At 42.2% G+C, this 25,579-nt stretch overlaps 1 protein-coding gene across 16 annotated transcripts in view; it reads right to left on the bottom strand.

The window, feature by feature from the left end:
• LOC115896793 overlaps positions 1-25,579 on the bottom strand; it is a 70,933-nt gene that overhangs the window by 39,055 nt on the left and 6,299 nt on the right. For 8 of the 16 annotated variants that reach the window (XR_004056667.1, XR_004056666.1, XM_030928109.1 and 5 more), the window contains exons 2-3: positions 16,200-16,253; positions 11,802-13,933 (exon numbers count right to left, since the gene is read on the bottom strand). Coding sequence is in view for 10 of the 16 variants with exons in the window: in XM_030928109.1 (XP_030783969.1) it covers positions 11,802-11,966 (165 nt within the window). In the remaining 6 variants the exon portion in view is untranslated. Of the gene's footprint in view, positions 1-10,890; positions 13,934-16,199; positions 16,254-16,463; positions 16,756-17,260; positions 17,476-25,579 lie in introns of those variants that run through there. The other 8 variants (XR_004056662.1, XM_030928102.1, XM_030928110.1 and 5 more) reach the window with 5 other exon arrangements.

Here is a 25,579-nt window from a genome sequence, read left to right on the forward strand (position 1 = left end):
TGGTAATACAGTATGAAGTTACACATTTAAATACTTTGAATACTTACAGAAAAGAGTGTAAGAATTATCTTCTGCTGAATAAAAACTTTACAGACATGGGAGACAATGAAATTTGGTAAAAGAAAAAGTAACATAGTTGTACTTTTTGTAACTGCTACACAATTTGATGGTGTTTATGAGGGAAAGTACAGGAATAATCTCTTCTGTAACTTTTATTAATAGTTATGTTATTACTGTAGCCCTATCATATTCACTTTTTTTTTTTTTTTTTTTTTTTGAGGCGGAGTCTCGCTCTGTCGCCCGGTCTGGAGTGCAGTGGCCAGATCTCAGCTCACTGCAAGCTCCGCCTCCCGGGTTTACGCCATTCTCCTGCCTCAGCCTCCCGAGTAGCTGGGACTACAGGCGCCCGCCACCTCGCCCGGCTAGTTTTTTTTTGTATTTTTAGTAGAGACGGGGATTCACCGTGTTAGCCAGGATGGTCTCGATCTCCTGACCTCGTGATCCGCCCGTCTCGGCCTCTCAAAGTGCTGGGATTACAGGCTTGAGCCACCGCGCCCGGCCCATACTCACTTTTTAAACGACTGGCTTTTTAAAGTATCATGAAAGTCCTACTTCAGTAAGACCCATTTAAATATCGTTGATGTTTAGCAGGGATCTTTTAATGTAGCATATACATGTTTTAGAGAACTGTTGGCTGGCTGTACATGTGTTTAAAAACTGCTAGCTAGCTATGAGGCTACAGTTGAAAACTACACTTTTTTAAAAAATTGTAAACACTGGTCTTATGTTTCATTTGGATTCCTTATTGCGTCATCTTCTGTTAAGAAAAACAAATTTTGCCAATATTTTTGCCTTTTATTTCCCAACACAATTTGATTTAAAAGTACAAAAAGTGTTTGCTTTCAAATTGCATCATAAGCTACAGTTAACACTTAAAGATGGCCGGGTGCAGTGGCTCATGCCTATAATCCCAGCACTTTGAGAGGCCAAAGTGGGCAGATCCCTTGAGCCCAGAAGTTCCAGACCAGGAGTTCTGAATACCTGACAGAACCCTTTGTCTACCAAAATACAAGAAAACTAGCCAGACATGGTGGCACATGCCTTTAGTTCCAGCTACTCAGGAGGCTTATGTGGGAGAACCACCTAAACCCAAGAACTCAGGCTGCAGTGAGCCATGACCATGCCACAGCCGCTGTACTCCAGCCTGGGTGATAGAGTGAGAACCTGTCTCAAATAATAATAATGATATTAATAACAATAATAATAATAATTAAAGTTGTATACTTAGAGGTATAAATTCTGTATATGAAGTGGGCATTGTGATTTTGTGTACTCTTGAAATGATTATCTTTGTGATTGATCTTTTTCTAAGCTGTAACTTACCTCATGAATAACTTGGTTACATAAACTAGTAGGTGATTCAAATTTGAACAGAATCGAGTAACACATGAACATTTTAAACTGACTCATTTCAGTTTCAACTTTCTAGTCATTGACCATAAAGCACATTAAAAATGTAAATTAGTCTTCAATATCATCTGAAATGAAAAGATACTTTTTTAAAAAAGGAAGATAAAGATATATATTTAGAACAGCACATAATTTTGATTTGAATTAGCCCTATTCTGATGTTTAGCTTTTAGATATTCTGAAGATATGTTCACTGACTTTGCAATTGAGACCAGAAGGACTTGTAGGTCTGGCCCTGCAGAGTGAGTGGAAGAGTCCTGTTTGCCATATCAGGGAACATTTTCGTAGGCTCCAAGGCTTAGGATATGGCATTTGGGGAGCCCTTTCTTCTGCTTACCATATTACTTCAATGATGTTTGCGCCCCTAGATTTTCACTAATAGTAAAAAGTAAACAAACGGATGTGGAGAAAAATGGAAGATAAGAGGCGGGACTAACTGCAGCTCTTCCCTGGGGTGGACAGAACAGCATGTGGAGACTCACATCGTGAACTTTTGGTTCAAGAACCACGACAGGATCATATCAGGAAAACCAACAGATTCTCAGACTCTGAAAGAAGTGACTTGCCGCTGCAAACTCTGTGAGACAGCTGAAAAACTGTGAGTTCCCAAAGTGTGAGAGAGGGAAAGTCCGCCTCCAAACACACATCCTCACTGGGGAACCTGAAAGTCTGGATCACGGGAGAAGTATTTAACTTTACCTAGAGCTGAAACAAATTTAGAGAGCCCAGTGAAACATAAAGGTAGAAGAAGCAGTGGGAAGAGCCCTGTAGGCACTCCTGGGCCCAGGGAAGTCATTTCTGACTATAGCTCACAGCGGTCCCTTGGGAGGGCAGACAGTGGAATTGGGGAAGGGCCACAGGGAGAAGGAGGCTTCCAGTGAAACTTTGTAATAATTTTGACCAAGCGTGAATTTTCCAGGCAATATCAAGGGTGGAAGGGGTGAACAATAAGGGCAGATATGAGCACAGAAGCCATGGGAGGCAGGGAGGGGTGAGACCTGAAAGCCCTGCTTGCTTTCTCAGTAGGGAGGCTTATAGCCTGGGGCAAGATGGGAGCTGGGTGAGGCCTGTCACTCCAGGCTTTCACCTACTTCCCTGGTGACCTGTATGAAGCAGCAGAGGCAGCCATAACCTCACTCCATAACTCCATTGGCCTGAGAACCAGCCTCCCATCCCACACAATGACCACAGCAAGTCCCACCCAAGAAGAGTCTGAGCATGACCAGCATTTGAGAAAATCAGCATACTGACAAAACTGAAACCAAGGATTCTCAGAGATTCCACTTCACTCCCCTGCTACCTCCACCACAGCAGGTGCTGGTATCCATGGCTAAGAGACCTGAAGATGGATCACATCACAGGACTCTGAAGACACTCCCCATTATCAGCCTGGAGACCAGTAGCTTCACTGGGTGGTTAGACTCAGAAGAACAATAATGAAAATTGCAGTCCAACTCTCAGGAAGCCCCATCCCAAGGGGAAGAGGGAGAGCACCACATCAAGGCATCACCCCATGGGACAAAAGAATCTGAACAGGAGCCTTTGAGTCCCAGATCTTTCCTCCACCATAGTCTACCCAAATGAGAAGGAACCAGAAAAACAATTCTGGTAATACGACAAAGCAAAGTTATTTGTCACCTGAAAAGATCACACTAGTTCACCAGCAATGGACCCAAACCAAGAGGATATCTCTGAATTGCCAGAAAAAGAATTCAGAAGGCCATTTATTAAGCTACTTAAAGAGGCACCACAGAAGCCGGGCGCGGTGGCTCAAGCCTGTAATCCCAGCACTTTGGGAGGCTGAGACAGGCAAATCATGAGGTCAGGAGATCGAGACCATCCTGGCTAACACGGTGAAACCCCGTCTCTACTAAAAAAAATACAAAAAACTAGCCAGGCGAGGTGGCAGGAGCCTGTGGTCCCAGCTACTCGGGAGGCTGAGGCAGGAGAATGGCGTGAACCCGGGAGGCGGAGCTTGCAGTGAGCTGAGATCCGGCCACTGCACTCCAGCCTGGGCAACAGAGCAAGACTCCATCTCAAAAAAAAAAAAAAGAGGCACCACAGAAAGGTGAAAACTAACTAAAAGAATTTTTTTAATAATACAGAATATAGATGAAAAATTTTCAGAGAAATAGATATCATAAATAAAAGACAATCACAACTTCTGGAAATGAAGGACACACTTAGAGAAATGCAAAATACACTGGCAGGTTTCAACAATAGAATCAAACAACTAGAAGAAAGAACTTCAGAGCTCCAAGACAAGGCTTTCAAATTAACTCTGACAAAAACAAAGAAAAAAGAATCGAACGAACAAAGGCTCCAAGAAGTTTGGAATGATGTTAAATGACCAAACTTAAGAATAATTGGTGTTCCTGAGGAAGAAGAGAAATTTGAGTGTTTGAAAATTTTATTTAAGGGAATAATTGAGGAAAACTTCCCTGGCCTTGCTAGAGATCTAGATATCCAAATACAAGAAGCTCAAAGAACACCCAGGAAATTAATCTCATCTCATCTCAAAAAGATTCTCACCTAGGCACATAGTCATCAGGTTATCTAGGATCAAGATGAAGGAAAGAATCTTAAGAATTGTGAGGCAAAAGCATCAAGTAACCTGTAAGGGAAAACCTATCAGATTAACAGCAGATTTACCAGCAGAAGCCCTACAAGCTAGAAGGGATTGGGGTCCAATCTTTAGACACTTAAACAAAATAATTATCAAACCAGAATTTTGTATACAGTAAAAGTAATGAAGGAAAAGTACACGAAGGAAAGATAAAGTATTTTTCTTTTTTTTTTTTTTTTTTTTTGACAGAGTCTTACTCTGTCACCCAGGCTTGGGTACAGTGGCACACTCTTGGCTCACTGCAAGCTCCACCTCCTGGGTTCACGCCATTCTCCTGCCTCAGCTTCCCAAGAAGCTGGGACTACAAGCGCCCACCACCATGCCCAGCTAATTTTTTTGTGTATTTAGTAGAGATGGGATTTCACCGTGTTAGCCAGGATGCTCTCGATCACCTGACCTGATGATCCGCCCACCTCGGCCTCCCAAAGTGCTGGGATTACAGGCATGAGTTACTGTGCCCAGCAGAAAGATAATACAAAAAAATGCTGAGAGAATTTGCCACTATCAAGCCAGCACTATAAGAACTGCTAAAAGAAGTTCTAAATCTTGAAACAAAACCTTGAAATACACCAATGTGACCTCCTTAAAGCATAAATCTCACAGGGCCTATAAAACAATCATACTATGAAAAAAAAGGTATTTAGGCAACAACTAGCACAATGAGTAGAATAGTACCTCACATCTCAATACTAACACTGAATGTAAATGGCCTAAATGCTCCACATGAAAGATACAGAATTGCAATATGGATAAGAATTCACCAACTAACTATCTGCTGTCTTCAAGAGACTCACCTAACACGTAAGGACACATGTAAACTTAAGATAAAGTGATGGAAAAAGATGTTCCATGCAAATGGACACCAAAAGCAAACAGGAGTAGCTATTCTTGTATCAGAAAAAATAGACTTTAAAGGAACAACAGTTTTAAAAACAAATAGGGGCATTATATAATGACAAAAGGACTAGTCCAACAGGAAAATATCACAATCCTAAATATATGCACACCTAATACTGGAGCTCCCAAATTTATAAAACAATTACTACTAGACTTAAGAAATGAGATCGATGGCAACACAACAATAGTGGGGGACATTAATACTCTACTGACAGCGCTAGACAGGTCATCAAGATAGAAAGTCAACAAAGAAGCAATGGACTTAAACTCTACCCTAGAACAAATGGATTTAACAGATATTTACAGAACATTCTACCCAACAAGTGCAGTATCTACATTCTATGCATTAGCACATGGAACACTCTCCAAGACAGATCATATGATAGGCCAAAAAACAAGTCTCAACAAATATGAGAACATTGAAATTATGTCAGGTACTCTCTCAGACCACAGTGGAATAAAACTGGAAATCAACACCAAAAGGAGCCCTCAAAACCATGCACACCCGTAGAAATTAAATAACCTGCTCCTGAATGACCAACGGGTCAACAATACAATCAAGATGGAAATGCAAAAATTCCTTGAACTGGCCTGTGTGGTGGCTCAAGCCTGTAATCCCCACACTTTGGGAACCCGAGGCGGGTGGATCATCTGAGGTCAGGGATTTGAGACCAGCCTGATCAATATGGTGAAACCCCGTCTACACTAAAAATACAAAAATTAGCTTGGTGTGGTGTGGCAGGTACCTGTAGTCCCAGTTACTCAGGAGGCTGAGACAGGAGAATTGCTTTGCTTGAACCCAGGAGACAGAGGTTGCAGTGAAGCGAGATGGTGTCACTGCACTCTAGCCTGCGTGACAGAGCAAGACTCTGTCTGAAAAAAAAAAAAAAAATCCTTGACCTGAACGATAATAGTGATGGAACCTATCAAAACCTCTGGGATACAGAAAAAGCAGTGCTAAGAGGAAAGCATTAAATGCCTACATCAAAAAGTCTGAAAGACACAAATGGACAATCTAGGGTCACACCTCCAGGAAGTAGAGAAACAAGAACAAACCAAACCCAAATGGGCAGAAGAAAAAAATAAATAACCTAGATCGGAGCAAAACTAAATGAAATTGAAACAAAAAATTACAAAAGATAAATGAAACAAAAAGCTGGTTGTTGGAAAAGATAAATTGAATTGATAGACAATTAGTAAGATTAACCAAGAAAAAAAGGAAGAAGATCCAAATAAGCTCAATTAGAAACAAAACTGAAGATATTACAACCAATACCACAGAAATATAAAAGATCACTCAAGGCTGCTATGAACACCTTTATGCACATAAACTAGAAAACCTCGAGAACATGGATAAATTCCTGAAAATATACAACCCTCCCAGATTAAACCAGGAAGAAATGGAAACCCTGAACAGACCAATAACAAGCAGTGAGATTGAAACCATAATTTAAGAAGTTACCAGCTGGGCGCGGTGGCTCACGCCTGTAATCCCAGCAATCTGGGAGGCCTAGGCGGGCGGATCACCTGAGGTCGGGAGTTCAAGACCAGCCTGACCAACATGGAGAAACCCCATCTGTACTAAAAATACAAAAAAATTAGCTGGGTGTGGTAGCGCATGCCTGGAATCCCAGCTCTCAGGAGGCTGAGGCAGGAGAATCACTTGAAACCAGGAGGTGGAGGTTGCAGTGAGCAGAGATCATGCCATTGCACTCCAGCCTGGGCAACAAGAGTGAAATTCCACCTCAAAAAAAAAAAAAAAAAGAAAGAAAGAAAAGAAAAGGAAAAAAAGTTACCAAAAAAACAAACAAACAAACAAACAAACAAAAACAAGCCCAGAACCACAGCGGAATTCTATCAGACATTAAAAAAACCAGTACCAATGCCATTGACACTATTCCAAAAGCCAGGGAAAGAAGGAATCCTCTCTAAATCATTCTGTGAAGCCAATATCATCCTAATACCAAAACCAGGAAAGGACAAAATGAAAAAAGCAAAACTACAGGCCAATATACCTAATGAACATAGATGCAAAAATCCTCAAAAGAAACTAGTGGCCGGGCACAGTGGCTCACACCTGTAATCCCAGCACTTTGGGAGGCCGAGGTGGGTGGATCACCTGAGGTCAGGGGTTTGAGACCAGCCTGACCAACATGGAGAAACCCCATCTCTACTAAAAATACAAAATTAGCTGGGCGTGGTGGTGCATGCCTGTAGTCCCAGCTACTCGGGAGGCTGAGGCAGGAAAATCACTTGAGCCCGGGAGGTGGAGGTTGCAGTGAGCCGACATTGTGCCACTGCACTCCAGCCTGGGCAACAAGAGCAAAACTCTGTCTCGAAAAAAAAAAACAAAAAAAAAAAACATACTAGCTAACAGAATCCAACAGCATACCAAAATGATAATCCACTATGATCAAGTGGGTTTCCTACCAGAGATGCAGGCATGGTTTAACATATGCAAGTCAATAAATGTAATACACCACATAAACAGAATTAAAAATAAAAATCACATGATAATCTCAATAGATGCAGAAAAGTCATTTCACAAAATTCAGCATCCCTTTATGATTAAAACCCTCAGCAAAATCAGCATAGAGGGACATATCTTGAAATAAAAGGCATCTATGACAAATTCACAACCAACATTATACTGAACAGGGAAAAGTTGAAAACATTCCTGCGGAGAACTGGGACAAGTCAAGGATTCCCACTTTCACCACTTCTATTCAACATAGTACTGAAAGTCCTAGCCAGAGCAATCAGACAAGAAAAAGAAATAAAGGGCATCTAAATCGGTAATGAGGAAGTCAAACTGTCATTGTTTGCTGATGACATGATTGTATACCTAGAAAACCCTAAGGACTCATCCAAAAGGCTCCTAGAACGGGTGAATGAATTCACCAAAGTTTCAGGATACAAATTTAATGTACAAAAATCAGTAGTTCTGCTCACCAACAGCCACCAAGCTGAGAATCAAATCAAGAACTCAACCCCTTTTACTTTAGCTACAACAAAAATAAAATACTTATGAATATACTTAACCAGGCACGTGAAAGACCTCTACAAGGAAAACTACAAAACACTGCTGAAAGTAATTACAGATGACACAGACAAATGGAAACACATCCCATGCTCATGGATGAGTAGAATCAATATTGTGAAAATGGCCATACTGCCAAAAGCAATCTACAAATTCAATGCAATTTTCATCAAAATAACACCATCATTCCTCACAGAACTGGAAAAAATAATCCTAAAATTCATATGGAACAACAACAAAAAAAGACCCTGCATAGCCAAAGTAAGACTAACCAAAAAGAACAAATCAGTAGGCATTACATTACTCAACTTCAAACTATACTATAAGGCCACAGTCACCAAAACAGCATGGTACTGGTATAAAAATAGGCATATAGACCAATGGAATAGAATAGAGAACCCAGATATAAAGCCAAATACTTACAGTCAACCGAACTTCAACAAAGCAAACAAAAACATAAACTGAGGAAAGGACACCCTATTCAACAAATGGTCCTGGGTTAATAGGCAGGCCACATATAGAAGAATGAAAGTGGATACTCTTCACTCACCCTATACAAAAATCAACTCAAGATGGATCAAAGACTTAAATCTAAGACATGAAACTGTAACAATTTTAAAAGACAACATAAAAAAAAAAAAAACCTTCTAGATATTGGCTTAGGCAAAGACTTCGTGACCAGGAACCCAAAAGCAAATGCAACAAAAACAAAGATAAATAGATGGGACTTAATTAAACTAAAAGCTTCTGCACAGCAAAGAAATAACCAGCAGAGTAAACAGACAACCCACAGAGTGTGAGAAAAATCTTCTTAATCTACACATATGACAAAAGATTAATATCCAGAATCTGCAAAGAATTCAAACAAATCAGCAAGAACAAAACAAACAATCCCATCAAAAAACGCACTAAGGACATGAATAAAAAATTCTCAGAAGAAATACACAAATGGCCAACAAACATATGAAAAAAATGCTCAACATCACTAATGATCAGGGAAATGTAAATCAAAACCACAATGCAGTAACACCTGACTCCTGCAAGAATGACCATAATCAAAATGTCAAAAAAAAAAAAAAATAGATGTTGGCATGGATGTGATGAAAAGGGAACACTTTTACACTGCTGGTGAGAATGTAAACTAGTATAACAACTATGGAAAACAGTATGGAGATTCCTTAAATAACTAAAAGTAGATCCACTGTTTGATCCATCAGTCCCACCATTGGATATCTACCCAGAGGAAAAGAAATCATTATACAAAGAAGATACCAGCATACACATGTTAATAACAGCACAATTTGCAATTGCAAAAATATGGAACCAGCCCAAATGCCCATCAGTCATTGAGAAGATCAAGAAAATGATGCATATATATATATATATACACACACACACACACACACACACACACACACACCATGGAATACTACTGAGCCATAAAAAGGAATGAAATAATGGCATTCGCAGCACCCTGGATGGAAATGGAGACTATTATTCTAAGTGAAGTAACTCAGGAATGGAAAACCAAACATGATATGTCCTTACTCATAAATGGGAGCTAAGCTATGAGGATGCAAAGGCATAAGAATGATAAAATGGGGCCGGGCGCGGTGGCTCAAGCCTGTAATCCCAGCACTTTGGGAGGCCGAGATGGGTGGATCACGAGGTCAGGAGATCGAGACCATCCTGGCTAACACGGTGAAACCCCGTCTCTACTAAAAAATACAAAAAAACTAGCCGGGCGAGGTGGCGGGCGCCTGTAGTCCCAGCTACTTAGGAGGCTGAGGCAGGAGAATGGCGTAAACCCGGGAGGCGGAGCTTGCAGTGAGCTGAGATCCGGCCACTGCACTCCAGCCTGGGCGACAGAGCGAAACTCCGTCTCAAAAAAAAAAAAAAAAAAAAAAGAATGATAAAATGGACTTTGGGGACTCAGGGGAAGGAGAGTAGGGAGGTGAGAGATAAAAGACTACACATTGGGTACATTGTATGCTGCTCAAGTGATGGGTGCACCAAAATCTCAGAAATCAACACTAAAGAACTTATTCATGTAACCAAACACCACCTGTTCCCTCAAAAAACCTATTGAAATTTAAAAAAAAACTAAAAAACAAAACAACCCCATCCCCCAAAAAAGAAATAAGGAAGACGTAAATAAGTGGGGAGAAATACTATGTTCAAAGATTGGAATATTCAGTGTTGTTGAGGTACCAAGTCTCCCACAATTGACCTGTAGATTAAAGGCAATTGCAATCAAAATCCTGGCAGGCCTGAACCTAAAAGTTAAAAAAAATAAAAAATAAAAATAAATCCTGGCAGGCTTTTTAAAAAAAGAAATTACCAAGCTGATTTTTCAATTTATATGGAAATCTGAAGGACTTTGAATAGCCACAATAATTTTTACAAAGAAGAAACTTGGAAAATACACACTACCTGATTACAAGACTTACTATAAAGCTCCAGGAATCAAAGCTGTGTTATTGGCATAAGGATAGCCATGAATCAGTGGAATAGAATAAACGGTTCATGAATAAAACCACACATGTATGTCTCTAAAACATGCTTCAAGGGGAAAGGATAGTGTTTTCAACAAATGGTGCTGGAAAAAAAATGACAAGAAAAAGAAGTGACACTGTAACCAAAAACTCACTTGATATCAATCATAGATACAAGCATACGAGCTAAAGTTGCTAGCCTTCTAAAATTGTGCTACCCAATAGGCTATAATCTGAGTCACAAATGTGAGCCACATTGGTAATCTTTAATTTTCTAGTAGCCACATTTTAAAAAGTAAAAAGTAATCAGTGAAATTAATTTTAACAATATGTTTTATTTAATCCAATACATCCAAAATATAATTTTAGCATGTAATCAATATAAAAGATTATTGCCATATTTAAAACTTTTTTCTCATAATTAGTCTTTCTTTAAATTGTCTTAGAGCCTCTAGGGCTTAGAAATTCCTTAATTTTACATCCTGCCATGTCAAGATTTCTTCCAGTTCCGGGGATTCTAGGATTTGCAGAAGACATCAGTACCATTTACATTTCCAACTCTGGGTCCAGGAAAGAAAAAGTACAGAGACACAGTAGGGGCTGGGACGCACCTTAGTCTCCTCCTCTCCCAGCCTCCCTCCACACACCAGGCCCCTCACCCTGCCGGCAAGCTAAGGGTTTCATGAAGTGCCAGGCACTGGTAGGAAGTGGTCAGGAGATACACAAATCCTGATCTCCGCAACCCGCCTCAGGAAGTCCTTCTGAAACCTACCCAGCCTCATTCCTGCCTCAGCCTGGGTGCTTTCCCCGGAGGAGATCCACGTCTGCAGAATGTGATTCTAGAACACCCTTCCTCCCATAACCCAGGGCTCCCACCTTCATCTGCTTCAGGTCTCACCTCGCAGGGCGCCTCTCGGGAAATCTCACACCGATAATAATAACGTAAAATTGCCCCGGCTCCTTTCATCTTCTGTGCTTTGCTTTTCTCTTAATCATCCTTTATTTTCGGACACCCCTGTAGTTGACTTCAGTAACTTTTATTGGCCATATCTTTCAACTGAACGTAAATTATTCGAGGGCCATGATTTGTGCCTGTTTGGATTTCACCCAAGCGCCTAGAATAGCGCCTGACGAAAAGTAGATACTCAAAAAACGGGGTCTGAATAAATCTAGAGACCAGAACCTCTTATAGTTGAGTCTGGGGCCGACAGGTCGGTATTTTCCCAATATGTAATTTTTGAGGTCCACAGGGGAGCGGTGGGGAGAGGCTTACCCAGGATGGTGAGTGCAGCCTCAGTGGCAGAAATCCCCTTGCGCCCCCTCCTGCCGCAGAGGAAGACAGATCCCTGAGTAGCCTCCAGGGTGGAGTCCCGGGCGCTTCGGGGAGAGAGTCTGGGCCAAAGCGCCAAAATCCGCCGCTGTCGCTCAGCTGCAGCATGTTTCGCGCTGGGGAGCCTCTCCTGGTGGGCGACCGTCACGGACAATCGACGGGACCAGAAATTAGATTTGAGTCCAGAATCAAGGACCTTTAATCAGGGATTGGAGATGGCAGAGGGCCAGGATTCAGGGATATAGACAGCAGGTCCTGTCTGCTTAGGTCACAAATGGGAAGAAGAGGTCGGATGCCAGGGTCCTGGACTCTCAAAGCTAGGGAGGGGCCGCCCTCTAGGATCCAATAGGGTGTAGGTTCAGATGCCTGGGTCCTGGAGGTCCGGGGAGTGGCGGAGGAACCGCCCTCGGGTTTCCGATGGACTGGGGGCAAATGCTCAGCCCAGTTTGATCCTAGACATCCTTGTAACCCAATATAGTCTCCAACTCCAATGCCATGTCCTTCCCGGTTCCCTCCGTACTAGGGCTGGAGACTTAATTAGTGGATTCCGGGGAGAAGGGATCTTCCTCTCTGGAAGCAGCAGAACAAATTTCAGGGACTCCAAGACCTCGTTCCAAAAACACTGAGAGTCCAAAAACACTGAGAGCCCAAGGCCTCATTCCAAAACCACTGAGAGGCTGCGTACTGGGAGCACAGGTATGTCTGTGGGGTGCACCCGGACTTGGGAACCAGGTCTTAGGGCCTGCAGACCTCCCTCTGCCTTGAGGTCAGAGTCCACCGCCACTAACTGGGAAAAAACATCTGTCGCGGGACAGGGTCGCCCCCATGAGCACAGAGCCCTGTTCTGCGACCGAGATCCGAAGGGGACCCTAGGGAGGTCCCAGGTGGGGAAGGGAAAGGGGAGCTGAGTGTCTGTCCTCAGTCCTTCGGCCACACGGGGGCGCTGCCGCTATGCGCTTGGGTTCTGATGAGCCCCTCTGGAGAGGACGGGGTGGTGGTCTAAGACAGAGATTGTTGACCCAGAAAGGATGTTATCAATGAGGTGGGGCTGGGGTTGTCCAAGGGGGTGGAAAGGCTTTCTAAGCCCTGGACTGCGCGGGGTTCCGGTTCTGCGGAACAGAGGAGGGCTCTGGAGCTGCCTCTGAGGTTTCCAATTCCTCCTTGCAAACCCTCTCTCCAGCCTTTTCATGGCAACACTCCAGGAAAATGGAAAGTTGATCATTTTTTTCTTCCACTCCTTAATCCTTTCCTGAGTGCTACTTTTAAATAATTTTATTTTAGAAGAGTTTTAAATTTACATAAAAGTTGCAAAGGTAGTACAGAGTTGCCATCTGCTCCATAGTCAGTTTCCCCTGGTGTGAACATCTCACATTATTATGGTCCATTTGTCACAGCTAATGAAGCCATTTTCGTACCTTATTATTACTAAATAATAAACTACAGACTTTATTTGGAGTTCATTAGCCTTCCCCTAATGTCCTTTCTGTGTTCCAGGATTCCATTGAGAATATCACATTACATTTAGTCTCCTTCATGCCTCCTTGGCCTCCTCTGGTCTGTGATAGTTCCTGAGATTTTCCTAATTTTTGATGCCCTTCACAATTTTGGGAAGTACTGACCAGATGTATTGTAAAATGTCCCTCAAGTTGAATTTAGTTAAGGATTAGATCATGGTTAGTTAGACTATGGTTATGGATGCTTAGATGAGGTGAAGTGCTGTTCTCCAAATACCTTATCAAGAGTATATAATATCAATTTGATGTACCACTGTTGGTGTTGAAGTTGACCATCCATATTTTAACTTCCTGTAGCTGCCACAACAAATGCCCTCAAAGCTGGCAACTTAAAACAACAGAAAATTATTCTTTCACAGTTCTGGAGGCCCAAACTCCAAAATCAATATACAGGGCCACATTCCCTCTGAAGGCTCTAGGAGCAAATCCATTCCTTGAGTCCTCCAGCTCTGGCAGCTGTAGGTCATTTGTCAGCATACCTTGGCTTGTAGCCCCATTGTTCCAATCTCTGCCTCCTTCTTCACATCACCTTCTCCTCTTCTGACTCTCTCTTCTGTGCACCTGTTAGGAAGACACTTGTCATTGGATTTAGAGCCCACATGGGTCATCCAGGAGGATCTCCTCATTTCAATATCCTTAGCTTAATTACATCTGCAAAGACCCTTTTTCCAAACAACTTGACATTCACAGCTTCTGGGGACTAGGACAGAAACATATCTTTGTGGGGACCACCATTCAACCCACTACATCTGGCTAAGCTAATATTTCCAGAACGGCAATCCACCAGTGCACCCCAGGTTACAATCCTCATTCTCATTCCCAAATAAACTCAACGTATTTGGACATTTCTCTAATGTCTTTTTTTTTTTAGGTTGAATAATCTGGTGTCAGAAGTGATCCTGAAGAAGGATTACCTCCGGAAGAGACTTTTACAGAGTTTGTTGCTTGATTTCTTGCCTCTGTTTCTGAACATCTTTTTTTTTTTTTTTTTTTTTTTTTTTTTTTTTTTTTTTTTTTTTTTGAGACGGAGTCTCGCTCTGTCGCCCAGGCTGGAGTGCAGGGGCGCGATCTCGGCTCACTGCAAGCTCCGTCTCCCGGGTTCACTCCATTCTCCTGCCTCAGCCTCCCGAGTAGCTGGGACTACAGGCGCCCGCCACCACACCCGGCTAATTTTTTGTATTTTTAATTGAGACGGGGTTTCACCGTGTTTGCCAGGATGGTCTCGATCTCCTGACCTCGTGATCCGCCAACCTCGGCCTCCCAAAGTGCTGGGATTACAGGCGTGAGCCACCGCGCCCGGCCTGAACATCTTTTAAGAGCAAACTTCACTTTCTAAAAAGGTGGGTATATGTCAACCCTTTAGAAGCTGTTTGGGCTGTTGTCACCATTCAATGACAGACTTCAGTCTCCCCAAAGAGAAATTATCTGTTGTCAGGATAAACTGGTACATGAATAAACAAAATTGCCATTAGGTGGCGCACCAGTCTCAAGAAAAATGACAGGATGGACAATTAGATCACAGGCTGCCTGTCCACCAAGTAAAAACAAAAATCCTATGCTAGGCACCCTGTTAAAAAACAAATCGCTCCAACCCCTACCATTTCCTCACAGGGATTATAGAATTTTTCTTTTGCTGTTGAGAAATTAATAAAAGGCAGAACAGGATGCCAAAATTCCAAAGCATCCAATATAGGCCCTCTTCTGGGACTCCTGTCAGCTATATGTTCAAAATTTATGGTTGGTGGCTCATGCCTGTAATTCCAGCACCTTGGGAGGCCGAGGTGGAAGGATCGCTTGAGCTCATGAGATTGAAACCATCCTGGGCAACATAGCAAGAGCTCATCTCTATTTTTAAAAATCAAAATAAATAAGAAAAAAAATTAAGGTCCTCTCTTGTGTACGTTCTGAAATCAACGCGTAGAGTACACCAAAGTTAATCTGGATCTTCAATGGCCATCCTTGGGGTCTTTTGAGTTCCCCAAACTTGTCTTTCTTAAAACAAAACTAGAAGACCACCGTCCTAAAATTAATGTGAATGGGAGGCTTACTTTACTTGGTACTTCAGAGTTTCAAAATGCATTCAGGATTCGAAAATTGCCTCCCTCTAAGATTCTATCACAAAATTAACTGAGACAAACAAACAGTTGAGAAAGGACAACAAGGCTCTAGGGCCCCAGATTGTTCCCTCTCCAGAGGAGATTTCCTGTTCTCTTTCCTCTATTCTTCTCTATCCACCTTTGGCTGAATTACCTTTCCCTCCAATTCCTCAGCTTCCACTAGCCCTGAACCTGGACTGTTAAACTTATTCCCTTAATGGCCGGGCGCGGTGGCTCACGCCTGTAATCCCAGCACTTTAGGAGGCCGAGGTAGGCAGATCACGAGGTCAGGAGATCAGGACCATCCTGGCTAACACGGTGAAATCCTGTCTCTACTAAAAATACAAAAACTTTTTTAGCCAGGCATGGTGGCGGGCGCCTGTAGTCCCAGCTACTCAGGAGGCTGAGGCAGGAGAATGGCGTGAACCCGGGAGGCAGAGCTTGCAGTGAGGCGAGATCGCGCCACTGCACTCCAGCCTGGGCGACAGAGCAAGACTCTGTCTCAAAAAAAAACAAAAACAAAAACAAAAACTTATCCCCTTAATGTTAAACTTACTGATTTCCTAAAACCAACATTTCTTTCTTTTTTTGGAGCAAAGCTGAACTTCGAGCCATTGCCAAGCAATTCCCAAGGGTCACTGAGGACCCTTACCCATTTGCTGATTAATTCAACACAGCACTTCTGGCTTCTCAGCTAGGTTTTTCTAACACATACCAGTTAGTTCACATACCTGTTGGTGAAGGGCAGGCCCATTACTGGATGGACAATCCTCCTTGGTGTGACACTGTGGAGAGAGGGGCTATTTAGGCAAAAACACCTTCAACGACTATGATAAAAGCCAGAAGCTTAGGAAAAAACCCATGAGGCAATACGTGAGGATTTTTGTAAAACCTTAGATGAAATAATATCCGAACCTATGCCCACGAACCTAGTAAACTAGTTTAAAATCATTACACTTGGATCCAGGTTATGTTTGAAGAAAATTCTGCATTACCTATAGATGTTAAATCTACTTGAGTAGCCTTTAATTCTAAGTTTGTGAATGGCTTTTCTTCCAAACGTTCTGAGCTTGGTAAAAGAGCCAGCATGAAATGGGAGACTATGCCCACTTCTGATCTTGTCCATTTGGCAAATCAGTTGTCTGACCCCTTGAGGATACTATTAAGAAAACTGCTAAAATTCTTGGCGGGATGTGGTGGCTCATGCCTCTAATCCCAGTACTTTGGGAGGCCGAGGCGGGCAGATCATGAAATCAGGAGATCGAGACCATCCTGGCTAACATGGTGAAACCCCATCTCTACTAAAAATACAAAAACAAAATTAGCCGGGCACGGTGGTGGGCGCCTGTAGTCCCAGCTACTCAGGAGACTGAGGCAGGAGAATGGCGTGAACCCGGGAAGTGGAGCTTGCAGGGAGCCGAGATCATGCCACTGCACTCCAGCCTAGGCAACAGAGCAAGACTTCATCTCAATTTAAAAAAAAAAAAATTTAAATTCACAAACATTTAAATAGTACCGAGCATCCTCTGACCACAATGGAATAAAACTAGAAATCAATAACAAGAGGAATTTTGGAAACTACACAAACACATGGAAATTAAACAATATGCTCCTGAATGACTGGTGGGTCAATGAAGACATTAGGAGGAAAATTTAAAAATTTTTTGAGGGAGAGGGGTAGAGGAAGATGGCCAAATAGAAGATTTTACCAACTGACCCCCTGATGCAAGGGTACCAATTTATCAACAATCTACACCAAAAAAAGCACCTTCACAAGAACCACTCACAGTACCTGTTAGAGGAGGAAGAGTACAGCAATTGTGAGACATTGCACTGAACACAGTGGTGCCCTGATATAGCAGAAAGCAAGACCACGTTGAATTCACCTGATGCTGCCAACCAAGACAGTATCTAAGCCAGCCCTAACCAAAGGTGAATCAACCATTCCAGTGGTCAAAACTTGAGTTCTGGCTGGGTGCAGTGGCTCACACCTCTAATCCCAGCACTTTGGGAGACCGAGGCAGGTAGATCACCTGAGGTCAGGATTTTGAGACCAGCCTGATCAATATGGAGAAACCCTATCTCTACTAAAAATACAAAAGTTACCCGGACATGGTGGTGCATGCCTGTAGTCCCAGCTACTTGGGAGGCTGAGACAGGATAATTGCTTGTACTCATGAGGCGGAGGTTGCAGTAAGTCGAGATCACGCCACTACACTCCAGCCTGGGCGACAGAGCGAGACTTAATCTCAAAAAACAAAACAAAACAAAAACAAAAGAAAACTTGAGTTCTGCCAAGCCTCACCATCATGGGCTAAAAGGCTCTAGGGCTTTAGGACTCTAAATAAACTTGAAAGTCAGTTTAGGCCACAAGGACTGGAACACCTAAGCAAGTCCTAGTGCTGAATTGGGCTCAGAGCCACTGGACTGGAGGAGCACACGACCTACTGAGATACCAGCTAGGGTGGCTAAGGGAGTGCTTGTACCACCCTTCCCCCAAACCCAGGCTGCAGAGCTCATGGATCCAAGAGAGACTCTTTCCTTCCACTTGAGAAGAGAGAGAAGAGTAAAGAGGACTTTTTCTTGCATCTTGGATGCCAGCTCAGCCACATTAGAATAGAGCACCAGCCAGAATCATGCGTTCCACTCTCCAGGCCCTAGCTCCCAGATCACATTTCTAGACACACCCTGGGCTGAAAGGGAACCTACTACCTTGAAGGGAAGAAGCCAGTCCTGGCAGGACCCATCATGTACTGACTAAAGAGCCCTTGGGCCCTGAATAACCAGCAGCAATAGCCAGAGAGTATGCCATGGGCTTTGGGTGAGACTCTGGCTTCCTGGCTTCAGGTGAAACTCACCACATTCCCACCTTTGGTGGCTATAGGGTGAGACTCCTGCTTCAGAAAAGTGAAGGGAAAAGTAAAGAAGGCTTAGTCCTGCACCTTAGGTACCAGCTTGACCACAGGAGGGTACAACACCAAACAGGCTCTTGGGGTCCCTGATTCCAGGCCTTGGATCTTGGATGGCATTTTTGGGCCTGCACTGGGCAAAGGGGAGCCCACTACCCTGAATGGTAAGTCCCAGACCAGGCAACGTTCATCACAAGCTGAGAGCCCTCGATCCTTAAGAAAACATCGGCAGTAGCCTGGCAATACTCTCCATGGGCCTGTGGTGATGTCAGCCACAGGGTGAGGCTCCTCTGCCTGTGGAAAGGGGAGAGAAGAGTGGGAAAGACTGCATCTCATAGTTTGAATGCCAGCTCAGCCACAGTACAATAGAATACCAGGAGGAGTTCTAAGGTTTGTTATGCCAGCCCTTGGCTTCCAGACAGCACCTCTGGACCTGCCTGGGTCCTAGGGGAAGCCACCATCCCAAAGGGAAGGACACAAGCCTGTCTGGCTTCAACACCTGCTGATTGTAGAGTCCCCAGGACCTTCAGTGAACACAGGCAGTAGCCAGGTAGTGGTCATAGCCACCCTTGGGTGAGAATCAGTGCTGTGCTGGCTTCAGGTCTTATCCAGCACAGTCCCAGTGGTGGTGGCCACAGGGCTACTTGTGTCACCTCACTACCAGCTCCAGGTGGCCCAGCACAGAAAAGGAGACTCCATATGTTTGGGAGAAAGTAAGGGAAGAGAGCAAGAGTCTCTACCTGGTAATCCAGAGAATTCTTCCTGGTCTTATCCAAGACCACCAAGGCAATACCTCTACAAGTTTGGAATAACCACAGAGGTACTGGGCTTGAGATGCCCCCTAATGCAGACATGGCTTAGATTATAACACCCAAGTCCTTTTGAATACCTGGAAAACCTTCCCAGGAAGGACAGGTACATATAAACCCAGACTGCAAAGACTACAATAAATACCTAACTCTTTAATGCCCAGACACTGATGAACATCTACAAGCATCAGCACCATTCAGGAAAACATGACCTCAGCAAACCACCTAAATAAGGCACCAAGGACCAATCCTGGAGAAACAGAGACATGTGACCTTTCAGACAAAAAATTCAAAATAACCACTTGAGGAAATTCAAAGAAATTCAAGATAACACAGAGGAGTTCAGAAGTTTATCGGATAAATGTAACAGAGATTGAAATAATTGAAACAAATCAAGCAGATATTGTGCAGTTGAAAAATGCAACTGATATACTGCAAGACACATCAGTCCCTTAATAGCAGAATTAATTTTAAAAAGAAGAAAGATTTAGTAAGGTTGAAGACAGGCTATTTGAAAATACAGAGGAGACCAAAAAAAAAAAAAAATGACACAGGCATACAAGATCTAGAAAATAGCCTCAAAAGGGAAAATCTAAGAATTACTGGCCTTAAAGAGGAGGTAAAGAAAGAGATAGAGGTAGAAAGTTTATTCAAAGGGATAATAACAGAGAACTTCCCAAACCTAGAGAAAGATATAAATATCCAAGTAAATGAAGGTTATAGAACACCAAGCAGATTTAACCCAAAGAAGACTACCTCAAGGCATTTAATAAGCAAACTCCCAACGGTCAAAGATAAAAATACAATATCCTAAAAGCAGCAAGAGAAAAAGAACAAATAGCATACAATAGAGCTTGAATACCTCTGGCAACAAACTTTTCAGCGGAAACTTTACAGGTCAGGAGACAGTAGCATGACATATTTAAAGTACTGAAGGAAAAAAACTTTTACCCTAGAATAGTATATCCAGTGAAAATATCCTTCAAACAGAAAGGAGAAAAAAAGACTTTTCTAGACAAACAAAAGCTGAAGGATTTAATTAACACCAGAACTGTCTTACAAGGAATGCTAAAGGGAGTATTCAATCAGAAAGAAAAAGATGTTAATGAGCAATAAGAAATCATCAGAAGGTACAAAACTCACTGGTAATAGTTTAGTACATAGAAATAAAAACACAGAATATTATTATAACAAGGGTACTGTGGTATATAAACTACTCATATTTTAAGTGGAAAGACTAAAAGATGAACCAATAAAAAATAACTGCAACAACTTTTTAAGACATAGATTGTACAATAAGATATAAATAGAAACAACAGGTTAAAAAGCAGGGGATGAAGTTAAGGTATAGATTTTTATTAGTTTTCTTCTTGCCTGTTTGTTTATGCAAACAGTGTTCAGTTGTTATTAGCTTAAAATAACGGGTTATAAGATATTATTTGTGGCCGGGCGCGGTGGCTCAAGCCTGTAATCCCAGCACTTTGGGAGGCTGAGGCGGGCGGATCACAAGGTCAGGAGATCGAGACCATCCTGGCTAACACGGTGAAACCCCGTCTCTACTAAAAAAATACAAAAAACTAGCCGGGCGAGGTGGCGGGCGCCTGTAGTCCCAGCTACTCGGGAGGCTGAGGCAGGAGAATGGCGTAAACCCGGGAGGCGGAGTTTGCAGTGAGCTGAGATCCGGCCACTGCACTCCAGCCTGGGTGACAGAGCGAGACTCCTTCTCAAAAAAAAAAAAAAAAAAAAGATATTATTTGTAAGCTTCATGGTAACCTCAAATCAAAAACCATACAACGGATACCCAAAAAACAAAAAGCAAGAAATTAAATCGTATCACCAGAGAAAATCACCTTCACTAAAAGGAAGACATGAAGGAAAGAATGAAGGAAGAGAAGACCACAAAACAACTAGAAAACAAATAACAAAATGTCCTCCCTTATCAATAATAACATTGAATATTAATGGACTAAACTCTCCAGTCAAAAGACAACATGACTGAATGGATAAAATAACAGGACCCAATGATCTGTTCCCTACAAGAAACGCATGTTGCCTATTAAAAAACACATAGACTAGGCCGGGCGCGGTGGCTCAAGCCTGTAATCCCAGCACTTTGGGAGGCCGGGATGGGCGGATCACGAGGTCAGGAGATCAAGACCATCCTGGCTAACAGTGAAACCCCGTCTCTACTAAAAAATACAAAAAAACGAGCCGGGCGAGGTGGCGGGCGCCTGTAGTCCCAGCTACTCGGGAGGCTGAGGCAGGAGAATGGCGTAAACCCAGGAGGCGGAGCTTGCAGTGAGCTGAGATCTGGCCACTGCACTCCAGCCCGGGCGACAGAGCGAGACTCCATCTCAAAAAATAAAAAATAAAAAATAAAAAATAAAAAAAACATAGACTGAAAATAAAGGAATGGAAAAAGATATTCCATGCCAATGGAAATCAAAAAGAGCAGGAGTAGTTACAACTATATCAAACAAAATAATTTCAAGACAAAAACTATAAGAAGAGACAGAAAAGGTCACTAAATAATGATAAAAGGGTCAATTCAGCAAGAGAATGTAACAATTGTAAACAGATACACACCCAACACTGAAGCACCCAGTTATATAAAGCAATTGTTATTACAGCTACAGAGCGATCAATCTCAATACAATAACAGCTGGAGACTTTAGCGCCACACTTTCAGCACTGAACAGATCATTTAGACAGAAAATCCACAAGGAAACATTGGACTTAATCTGCGCTACAGACTAAATGGAACTAATAGATATTTACAGAGTATTCCGTCCAATGGATGCAGAATACACATTTTTCTCCTTAGCACATGGATCATTCTCGAGGATCATTCTCAAGGATCTATATGTTTGTCACAAAACAAATCTTAAAACATTCACAAAAATTGAAATATCAAGCATTTTCCCTGGCCAAAATGGAATAAAACTAGAAATCAATAACAAGAGCAATTTTGGAAACCACACAAACACATGGAAATTAAACAACATGTTCCTGAATCACTGGTGGATCAATGAAGACATTAAGAAGAAAACTGAAAAATTTCTTGAAGCAAAGGATAATGGAAACACAACACACCAAAACTTCCGGGATACAGTAAAAGCAGTGCTAACAGGGAAGTTTATAGCTGTAACTGGCTACATCAAAAAAGAAAAAAACTTCAAATGAACAATCTAACAATGCATCTTAAAGAACTAGAAAAGCAAGGGCAAACCCAACCCAAAATTAGTAGAAGAAAAGAAATAAAGATCAGAGAAGTAAATGAATTTGAAATGAAGAAAACAATACAAAAGATGAATGAAACAAGTTAGTTTTTTGCAAAGTTAAACAATATTGACAAACCTTTAGCCAGACTAAGAAAAAAAGACAGAAGACCCAAATAAATAAAGATTAAAAAGGACAGATTACAACTGACACTGCAGAAATTCAAAGAATCATTAATGGCTACTCTGAGTAAGTATATGCCAATAAATTGAAATACCTAGAAGAAATGGATAAATTCCTAGACACATACAACCTACCAAGACTGAACAGTGAAGAAATCCAAAACCTGAACAGACCAATAGCAAGTAATGAAAGTCGTAATAAAAAGTCTCCCAGCAAAATAAAAGCCCGGGACCCGCTGTTTCCACTGCTAAATACTACCAAACGTGTAAAGAAAAACTAATACCAATCTTACTCAAACTACTCCAAAAAGAAGAGGAGGGAACACTTCCAAATTCATTCTAGGAGGCCAGTATTACCCTGATACCATAACCAGACAAAGGCACATCAAAATAAAGAAAACTGGCTGAGTGCAGTAGCTCACGCCTGTAATCTCAACACTTTGGGAGGCTGAGGCAGGTGGATCACTTGAGGTCAGGAGTTTAAGACTAGCCTGGCTAACATGGTGAGACTGCCTCTGCTAAAAATACAACAATTGGCCAGATGTGGTGGCGTGTGCCTATAGTCCCAGCTACTCGGAAGGCTGAGGCAGTAGAATCGCTTGAACCCAGAAGGTGGAGGTTGCAGTGAACTGAGATCATGCCATTGCACTCCAGCCTGGGTGACAGAGCAAGACTCTGTCTCCAAAAAGGAAAGAAATCACTAATATCACTGACAAATATTAATGCAGAAATCCTCAGCAAAATACTAGCAAATCAAAATCAGTAATACATTAAAAAACATGGTTCATCATGACCAAGTGGGATTTATCCTAGGGATGCAAGGACGATTCAAAGTATGCAAATCAATCAACGTGATACATCATATCAACAGAATGAAAGACAAAAACCATATGATTATTTCAATTGATGGTGAAAAAACATTGATAAAATTCAACATTCCTTCATGATAAAGACCCCCAAAAAACTGAGTGTAAAAGGAACATGCCTTAACATAATAAAAACCATATACAACAGACCCACAGGTGTATCACACTGAATGTGGAAAACTTGAAAGCCTTTCCTCTAAGATCAGGAACACAGCAAGGTTGCCTTCTTTCACAACTGTTATTCAACATAGTATTGAAAGTCCTACTTAGAGCAATTAGACAAGAGAAAAATAGAGGTCAAATTCTCTTTGTTTGCAGATGATATAATCTTACATTTGGAAAAATCTAAAGACTCCACCAAAAAACTATTAGAACTAATAAGCAAATTCAGTAAACTTGCAGGATACAAAATCAACATACAAAAATTAGTAGCAGGCTGGGCATGGTGGCTCACACCTGTAATCCCAGCAATTTGGGAGACCGAGGCAGGCAGATCACTTGAGGCCAGGTGTTCAAGACCAGCCTAGCCAACATGGTAAAAGCCCCATCTCTGCTAAAAATACAAAAAATTAGCCAGGCGTGGCTGTGGGTCTCTCTAATCCCAGCTAATTGAGAGGCTGAGGTACAAGAATCGCTTGAACACAGGAGGCAGAGGTTGCAGTGAGCAGAGATCACGCCTCTGCATTTCAGCCTAAGCGACAAAGTGAAAGTCTGTCTCAAAAAAAAAAAAAAATTAGTAGCAGCAGGACGCGGTTGTTCATACCTATAATTTTCTCACTTTAGGAGACCAAGGCAGGAGGATCACTTAAGTCTAAGAGTGCAAGGCCAGCCTAGGCAACATAGGGAGACACCCGACTGTACAAAAAAAAATTTTTTTTTTGAGACGGAGTCTCGCTCTGTCGCCCAGGCTGGAGTGCAGTGGCACCATCTCGGCTCACTGCAACCTCTGCCTCCTGGGTTGACGCCATTCTCATGCCTCAGCATCCTGAGTACCTCGGTCTACAGGCGCCCACCACAACGCCCAGCTAATTTTTTTGTATTTTAGTAGAGATGGGGTTTCATCATGTTGGCCAGGATGGTCTCGATCTCCTGACCTCGTGATCTGCCTGCCTCAGCCTCCCAAAATGCTGGGATTACAGGCGTGAGCCACCGCTCCCAGCTAAAAAAAAAAAAAAAAAATTTTAATTAGCTGAGTATGGTGTCACCTGCCTGTGGTCTCAACTACTTGGCAGGCTGAGGTGGTAGGTTGAGGCTGCAGTGAGCTATGATCCCACCACTGCATTAGTCGTTAGTACAAGATCCATTCAATGAGCGAGATAGACCAATCTATTTTAATGTAACAGAATACAAATATTTAATGATAGGGATTCAGGTTGTATCTCACCTCTAAGAAATTACCAGTTGCTAAGATTTCCAGTACTATGCTGAATAGAAGTGATGAAAGTGGGGATCCTTGTCTTGTTCCAGTTCTCAGGGAAGATGCTTTCATCTTTTCCCCATTCAATATAATGTTGGCTGTGGATTTGTCATAGATGGCTTTCTATGTCAATTTTGCTGAGAGTTTTAATCATAAAGGGATGCTGGATTTTGTCAAATGATTTTTCTGCATCTATTGAGATGATCATATGATTTCTGTTTTTAAAATCTGTTTATGTGGTGTATCACATTTATTGACTTGTGGTTTTTTGTTTTTTGGCTTTGGGGGGTGAGTTTAGTAGAGATGGGGTTTCACCATGTTGGCCAGGCTGGTCTTGAACTCCTCATCTCAAGTGATCTGCACATCTCAGCCTCTCAAAGTGCTGGGATTACAGGCATAAGCCACCACACCTGGACTGACTTGTGTATGTTAAACCATCCCTGCATCCCTGGTTTGAAACTCACTTAATCATGCTAGATTATCTTTTATATGCTGTTGGATTCAATTAGCTAGTATTTTATTGAGTATTTTTGCATGTTCATCAGGGATATTGGTCTAGCCAGAGCAATCAGACAAGAGAAAGAAATAAAAGGCATCCAAATCGGAAAAGAGAAAGTCAAATCATCACTGTCCACTGATGACATGATCATATACCTAGAAAACCCTAAAGACTCATCGAAAAAGCTCCTAGATCTGATAAATGGATTCA

This window comes from Rhinopithecus roxellana, chromosome 4, assembly GCF_007565055.1.
Source record: "Rhinopithecus roxellana isolate Shanxi Qingling chromosome 4, ASM756505v1, whole genome shotgun sequence".
Classification (NCBI taxonomy): domain Eukaryota; kingdom Metazoa; phylum Chordata; class Mammalia; order Primates; family Cercopithecidae; genus Rhinopithecus; species Rhinopithecus roxellana.